Source organism: Barbus barbus (assembly GCF_936440315.1).
Source record: "Barbus barbus genome assembly, chromosome: 1".
NCBI classification, from domain to species: domain Eukaryota; kingdom Metazoa; phylum Chordata; class Actinopteri; order Cypriniformes; family Cyprinidae; genus Barbus; species Barbus barbus.
In genome coordinates, this window is record NC_136729.1 from 23,348,617 (window position 1) to 23,357,231 (window position 8,615).

The 8,615-nt window shown below is 41.5% G+C and overlaps 1 protein-coding gene across 1 annotated transcript; it reads left to right on the forward strand.

The window, feature by feature from the left end:
• The first annotated feature begins 285 nt into the window (after nucleotides 1–285).
• LOC306874777 (uncharacterized protein) lies at nucleotides 286–7,543 on the forward strand. The gene is made up of 2 exons (XM_079425019.1): nucleotides 286–725; nucleotides 2,520–7,543. The coding sequence occupies exon 2, from the start codon at nucleotides 2,933–2,935 to the stop codon at nucleotides 5,240–5,242; it is 2,310 nt and encodes a 769-aa protein (XP_079281145.1). The 5' UTR covers nucleotides 286–725; nucleotides 2,520–2,932; the 3' UTR covers nucleotides 5,243–7,543.
• The last annotated feature ends 1,072 nt before the right edge of the window (nucleotides 7,544–8,615 follow it).

Consider the following 8,615-nt stretch of genomic DNA (forward strand, 5'->3'; position numbering starts at 1 on the left):
TTCATGCACTGTTCTATGCAAACATGTACTAGTCTATGCAAAAGTGTGATATCCTACTGTACTGGATGTCTGAATACTGATAAATGGTCTTAGAGTGCCATCTATTGGTCATACTGAGTATAGATGTTTTATAGGCCGTATACACCGGTCAAGGAGTACAGTAAACTTAGGATAACCTGGGGAACTTTGGGTGATTTCCAGAATATGAGGAATATGACAGATACATGTAACCAACTGTGATGTATGTCGTCTGGGATCACTGCCAACCAATGAGAGTAGAAGAAGAACTTTTACTTTTTAAAAATGACGAATACAGACGAATGCCACCATTAAAAAATAGACAAGGTGAACAAGTAATTAAATGTGGTAAATCAAACAGACATAGACAATGAGAATAACAGGAACTACCAAATATGGGCAATAAGAAACATATATATACTCTGTACCGACACTCACAGAATCAGAATCAGTCAATGGGACAGCTGCTTCTCGACTTTATTGTCTTGTTATAATAAAGTCTTTTCTTTCACATTTGAAACTCTGCTGTTTTTGAGCCTTTCTAATTGCATGACTGAGATCCAGACCATCGACGAGAGCACGATTTTCCACAACATAAAAGTGGCACCCCAGATGGGACTGGATTGAGGCTCCGGCGTCTTGAAGGGCCGTTGCAGGCGAGGGACCTGGGTTAACACGCAAACAATCCGAAATTACGAGGCCTCAAGGTAAGCAAGTTTTGCTTATATATTTGGATATAAGGAGATTGTTTGCTGGTTGACTAAGGGTTGAGCCTGTGGCGGTGTTTTGGGACAGGGCCTCACCAGCTAACGGACGTAAAATTATTTAAATGTAAAAAGGTGCATATGGATTGATGAGTTTCAAGTGTTAAAGGATATGCCCATTAGTTAAAAGAGCACAGATGGTGCCAATATAAAGTAGTAGTGAAAAAGCCTAGTGAAGAAGGGCTAGAAGTGTAAAAGCATCTAGTTAAGAGGGATGCTGAATGCCGGCACACGCCTAAGTTGAGAGGCGTGGGGATCTGTGGTTACCGGCCCCGGGATAGGGGGTGACTGCTCGGACAGGTCCGTTTCTAATCGAAACAGTTAGTTTTTGTTCGTTATATGTTATATGTTATATGTAAGTGTTGGTACACTTGAGCAATATATGTTTGTCTAAAAGTAAAAGTGCACGGTTATTTGATAAAACTGCAGAGAAAAATCACGTTAAGATTTGAAAAAGATCATATTGTATTGAATGGAATATTTTAACGGATTATTGAAAATTGAAAGAACTAGAAACACCCCAAAAAATTGGTTGTGTCGTTTGTTTGGGCATTCTCCACAGTGTCGACGCTGTGATCCAAATTGTGAAACTAAATTGTTGATAAAAAGAAAAGAATTGAAAAAGGCAATCTGAGCGCCTGTTTTCCCATTGTTGCGCCAGGGAGAGAAGAGGGGACCCGCGAGGGTGGGGGCTGAGGCTTTCTGTGTGTGTGTGTGAAGTGCTCGAGCAGTGTGTGTGTGTGTGTGTGCGAAAAGGAAGGAGAGGGAGAGAGAGATTCTGTTATTCTGAGTTTGCCCATACGGAGACATGAAGCGGACAGAAAAAATAAAACACATCGATTTGAATGACCCTGACACTGAACAAGAAAATCAGTTTCAGGCAGTATTGGTACAGACACAAGGTATTCGCAATCATTTTTGGTTGGAATCCAGCTTTATTGATCTCTATGGGCATGAACAGAAATTGACAGAATACAAGAAAAATATCTTTTTCAGAAAATTGATTAAGATTACAAATTTGGGAGAAAAATCAGCTGAATGGCCAGGAATAAATTGGCAAGATGTGGTAATGAAACATATAACGATTCGGCGATTGAAATACAATTTGTTTAGACTTTGGGATGCAGCTCTTCCTTGGATGGGAGCTGAGTCAAATGCAATTGACATCCCAGTTGAACCAGTTGTAGCACCGTATATTAAAAATAGTTGGGCACCCTGGCCAGTGCTCGAAAAAGGAGCTACAATTCTAGATAACATCCATCTCAGAGTGGAAGCTGAGACGAGAGAAGTGATTTGGACGTCCAGAGTGTTGTTTGAGTCACCAGAGATAGGAAGTGCGCAGCCTCTCTTTGTGACTGGCAGAACTCTGAGGCGCCTACTAGTGACGATTGAGCAGAAGTTACAGCCTCAGTTCATACGTCACGTGAGGGTGGAGATTCACGGAGATCAGGAAAGATCGGATTCATCTCAGTGCAAATTGCTAAAAACAATACTCCATTAAGTTAGAAAAAAGACAAGAAAAAGAAAGGATGGCAGAGGGGGAAATAAAGGGAAAAAAGAAAAGGGGAAAAAGAGGTAGAAAAATTTTAACAATGCCGGAAAGAAGCTTATTGATTGACTATATGGAACCTCTGTATCCGATGTGGTGCACAAGAAATGAATTGAATATCAATATAATTAGGATAAAAGAATTTTGTATAGAATTAATGCCATCTCTTAATTACTCAATTTGGACAGGAGGATTGACAGCAACAGGTCGCAAATTTCATGAGAGGAGACTGTGGAGTTTTGAAGCTTTCAGCTTGGGGGAACACATCATTTGGACAAAAGCTAATCTTCGGATAAAAGAAACAAAGGGCTTTGGGTTACCTTTTAAGTTATTAACCAGAAAACACATTGTGATTATTCTAAAATATTTGAGATACACTAACCAGATTTCTTAAAAAAGGTGATAAAGTCCTCAGCCCAGTACAAGTCCAGGTGTAATCAGGGGTCGGATACTTTTAGTGATCCTCGTCTGATGAGCTTGGTGAAGAATTAGCTATTAAGTTTTAAACCACTGGGATTATAGAGGTAAAATCACCTAATAAACAGAGAAATAATTAGATAAAAACTATTTGCTAAATAAATTGATAGGGAAAAATTTTATAATGTCTAGTCCAGTAGAATTATTGGCCTCTGAAAATCCAGCATGTAAAGAAAATATAGGGGGACTCTCGAAAAAATGGGCAAAGAGAACAAAGAAATTGGCCACCAAGTGGCCGGTAGAGGGAACATTTAATGTGGCTATGTGTAGAGAGATGGAAGTGCTGATTAAAAATCACAAGACCAATGACAAATCTAGAAAACGAAATGACAAGAGGGAACAAGAATTAGGGGTGTTGAATTTATTCAAGCAATATGGGATTAAATTATGGAAATTGGAAAGGGGAAACAAAACGGGTGAAGTAAAAGAAGAAAGACCACCTCCATATGCTCCTTGCTGTGACCAGGTCGTCAATCAGATGCCAATCATACAGGGAAAAATAGATATAAAAGGACCCATAGAATTTGAGGGGTATGTACATGAAACAAGCTCAGACGAAGAGATAGAAGCGCAGAGCTGCCCAGAATCATTGTCATTAGAAAGTAGGGAGAAAGAATATGCTTGCAGGGTCGTGAAGGAGGGGCTGGAGCCACAGGAGGAAAGGCTGGAGCTACAGGAGGAGGGGCAGTGGACATCTACACCAGCACCACAGCCGAGAGAGAGAGAGAGAGCAGCAATCTACAAAGAAGAGCCAAGAATTGAAGGAAGGGGGGCTGGAGCCCACAAGAAGAAAAATAAATCAGGAGCACCTCCCACACGTCATGAGCTTGAATCAATGTTAAAGGAGATGGAAGAGCGTTATAAGCGCGAAACAGCAGCAGGTGGCGGCAGTGAGAGAAGTGAGGAGAGTGAGTCAGAAAGATCATCTGAGGAAGGAGCGCCCTCTGCTGACTCAATACAGGAAGAACTGGCTGAGATGGAGGAAAGATGCAACAGGACAAGAGAGAAAATCAAGCAAGCTATTAACATGACAAGAGAAGAATATGAGCAGGTAGAGAGATCATTACAACAAGAAGCAAATGAATTATTGCATCTTCAGTCAAAGCAGCCTCATTCAAGTCTGCGTTACCCAGTTCAGCGAAAACAGTACAAACAAGTTGAAGGGATACTGACCTTACAGGACATAGAGCCACTGAAAGATCAGCATCAAGTGCAAAGACAAAGAAATGAAGACAGATCAGCACGGACGACGAGATCTCCAACAAGAACAACAGAAGAAGCCAAGGATGGTGAATCAAGACATCAGTGCCCTATTCTCATCAAGCAAGGGCATGCTCAATATATACCTTGGGCAAGTCAAGATTTGGACTCTCTAGTGTCCCGTCTCCCAGATATTCATGAAGGAGCTGGAAAATGGATCAAAACAGTGGAAGAAGAAACAACTGGAAAGCTGTTGGCACTTGGTGACATCAAAGCATTGCTTGTAAAGTGCCTAGGAGCCTCCAAGATGAATGACATCCTAAAGCAGTCTGGCCTTCTGCATGCAGTGGACAGACCTGAAGCAGATGGAACCTCCTTTGACAAACATCGACGTGATATTTGGAGGGTGCTGAGAGCTGAGTACCCAATGCAAACTGACCCAAGCTGCCTGAAGGGAGAGCCAATGGGAGAAATAGAAAATCCTACCACCTACATACAGAAACAACTGAGACGATGGAAAGAAGAACTGGAAAGAGATCCTGAACAAGACAGAGTACTGACAGCACTCTTCAGGACTGCAATTGTGGAAGCCATGCCTGCATCAGTAAAACTGAAGCTGGAAGATGTGGTAGGTCTGAATTCAAAGTCACACAAAGAATTCAGAGACCATGTGGTTCATGCTGTGGAACAATACAGAAAGCAAGAACTGAAGATGAGAAATCAAGAAAAAGAACTACAAAGAAAACTGACCCAAATGCAACTTGAAGAGCTCCTGAACAAAAAGAAAAGGATCCTTGCAGTGCAAAAAGAAGACTCCTCAGCTGTTATGGCACCTGTCAACACTTCAGTGCCAGTTAATCCACCAGCACCAATGAATGTGGCTGCACCAGCAAATCAGATTGTGACAACACAGGCGCCACCTGCTGGACCAGGGAATGCACCACAAGGACAGCAACCAGTGGTAATATATCTCAAGCCAGAGCAAGCAAACAACAGGAATTGGAACAGACCACAACAAGGAGGGCGTGGTAGAGGCAGATTCAACAACAATCAACAGAGACCAGGAATATGCTGGGGATGCAATCAGCCTGGACATCTTAAAAGAGACTGTCCCTCCAATCCTTGGATGCAAGACCAATTGATGACAACAGGGGTTGGTTATGAACAACAACCAATACAGACCCGAGCTCAAGGACCTGTCAACCCGTGGCGTGGTCCTAATCAAGGTTACTAGGGCTGCCCAGAGAATCCTGAGGGGAGGAACCAACTTCCAATGATATCTTCGGATGCCGATCAAGAACCAATGTTGCGAGTTAATATTGAAGGAAAACCAATAACTCTTATGCTTGATACAGGGGCATCGTACTCGTGCTTAAATCCAAGATATGCCTCGCACCTCCCCATGTCTGGAAAATATATAAAGACAGTAGGATTCTCGGGAGTGACTCAGCTACTTCCTATGACGACCCCTGTAAGCATAAGTTTAGAAGACACAGAAATAAGATTACCAATTTTAGTTTCAGAACATACACCTGTCAACCTGTTAGGTAGGGATGCTATATGTAAATTGAAAATGCAAATATGGTGTACTCCAGATGGAATTTATATAAATGATAGAGCAGTGAGACAAATGAATTTGACAGACGTACAACAAACACAAGAGCCATGTGCTAATATATATTGGTTAGGGGATTTGTATGAAGACGTAGAAAAAACACTTAGCAAATGGGGAAGATACATAAGAGAACAACTTTGTGAACCAAGTCTACCAAAAACTGAATTTCATTGTACTATGAAGTATGATGAAAGCAAAGAGCCAGAATTTGAAAAAAGATGGCTGAAAGACACAAAGGAACTAACTATCCCCATGATGTCACAATGTATAGTGATAGGACCAAAAGGTGCAGCTCTGCAGGTAGATAGAGAAGAATTCATTGATGAGTGGTTTGATGTGCCTAACTCAGTTCCCCATGTTACTCTGTATGTAAATAAAGACTGTGTTTCCAAAGACTTAGGCCCCATGATGAAAAAAGCAGAAAAAAGTAAGTGGGAAGTTACAGAAAATCCTCTAATATTTCAATCAACAGATGACCAGTATCTTAAGATTTTATGTGCAACTCCAATGATGGGAGTTCCTAGAATGATTGTAAATACAAAAAGCAAACCAAAAGTTGAGGAACATCAAACAAAACAGACTGAATTAATAAGAGAAATGGAGAGGCAAGTGCCATCAGAATTATGGTCACAACATGAAACTGATGTAGGGCTAGTAAAGTCAGCTAACCCGGTTAGAATAATACTTAGACCTGGAGCTACAGTACCTAGGAAAAAACAATACCCCTTGAAACCAGAAGCTGTAGAAGGAATAAAAAAGACAATTGAGGGGTTAATGACAGCAGGAGTGCTAATTGAAATCAATAGTCCTAGCAACACTCCAATATTGCCAGTAGCTAAAGCAGATAAATCCAAATGGCGTCTGGTGCATGACCTGAGAGCAGTAAATGAGATTGTGGAGGACTGGCCTGCGGAGGTTCCAAATCCGCATACGCTGCTAACCAATGTTCCATCTACTGCTAATTATTACACTGTGATTGATCTGTGTTCTGCCTTTTTCAGTGTTCCCCTGTCAGAGGAAAGCAGACCATTGTTTGCGTTCACCTATCAAGGTAAAAAATTAAGTTATACTCGAATGCCCCAGGGCTTCAAGCACTCGCCCCACATTTTTAATCAGGTATTAAAAACCGATCTAGAGGACCTCAGGTTAGATAGTACCCTAATACAGTATGTAGATGATTTGCTTCTTGCTTCTGCAACTCTGGAACAGTGTCATCAGGACTCAATTAAAGTGCTTACTAAATTAGCAGAGGGGGGACATAAGGTTTCCAAAGACAAGCTCCAATATTGCCTGCCACAGGTTGAGTACTTAGGACGAACAATATCACATGGGATGAAAGCAATATCACCCAGTCAATTAGAGGGCATTAGCAAAGTACCCCAACCTCAAACAGTAGGGCAGATGATGACTTTTCTAGGAATGACAGGTTTTAGTTCAGATTGGATTGAAGACTATGCCATTAAAACAGCCCCGTTAAGAGCCTTAATGAAACAAGTGGGTCATCAAAATCTTAGGGCACCACTGACATGGACAACAGATGCATTAATAGCATTTGAATCATTAAAAAGAGAATTGCAGTCTGCACCTGCATTAGCAACACCAGCATATGACCAAGTATTTCATTTGTATGTTGCAAATAGAAAAGATGGCTATGCATCTGCAGTACTTATGCAAGAGACTTGTAGTGGAAGGAAAAAACAACCAATTGCCTACTACAGCACAAAATTAGACAGTGTGGCTGAAGGATACCCGCCATGCTATCAACAAGGATTAGCAGCAGTGTACTTTGCATATGAAAAAGCCTCTACAATAACTATGGGTTATCCAGTCATAATATATGCACATCATAAGATAGTGGAGTTGTGGGAACAGGGTAAATTCGTTCTTACCCCTTCTAGGTGTCTGGCATATTCAACATTATTGACCTTTCCAGATATAACGATAAAGAGATGCACAACAGTCAATCCAGCCAATCACATACCTTTGCAAGATGAGGGAATACCTCACGAATGTGTAGCTGACTCCTTAGCATTCACTAGATTAAGACCAGATTTAGAATCAACACCCATCTCTGAGGCACAGGTTGATTACTTTGTAGATGGATCATGCTTCAGAGACCATTTGGGTAATCACGCAGGATTTGCAATTGTTAGATGTGACAGTGATGACTTTATTCCAGTGGTGGTGCAGCATTGTGAACAACCATGCTCAGCACAACTGGCAGAGTTGAAAGCTCTTACTGAAGCCTGTAAATTAGCTAAAGGCATATCAGCAAATATTTATACTGATTCTGCGTATGCTCATGGTGTATGTCACCTTTTTGGAGCAGTTTGGAAGCAAAGGGGATTTAAGAAAAGTGATGGTACACCAATACAACATGGTGATCAGATAATTGATTTAATAACAGCTATGATGCATCCAAAGAGATTGGCCATCGTTAAATGCCAAGCACACAAGAAGGGTAATGACTTTGTGATTAGGGGCAATAATGAAGCAGATAAATATGCTAGACAAGCATCTGGCTGCACTACAGCAATAATGGCTCCGTCCATTCTAATTCAACCTCAGCCTCAATTAGCAGATGTAGCACGGATGCAGCAACAAGCTACCCCATATGAACTCAGTGTATGGCAACAGAGAGGAGCGACAAGAGACGCAAATGGGCTTTGGCGGTCACATGAAGGACAAATGATAGCTCCCACACCATTGCTTACAATCCTGATCTCTGACGCGCATGGTTTCGACCATTGCGCGAGGGGGGAAGTGATTAGAAAGGTAAAACGCCAAGGATTTTGGTCACCTTATTTACAAGCAATGGTGGACGAGTATCTGTCTGAGTGTGACGTCTGTGCCCAAAATAATGTAAGAAAGGGAACAACCGCACCCGTAGGTCATATTCCTGTCCCAGAGGGGCCATTCAAACATTTGGTAATGGACTATGCAGATATGATAAGAACTGTCAGAGGTAAAAGATATTTACTGGTTATAATTG

Coding starts and splice junctions, on each gene's coding strand:
- LOC306874777 (XM_079425019.1), top strand. CDS start 2,933: ATGTCTAGTCCAGTAGAATTATTGGCCTCTGAAAATCCAGCATGTAAA.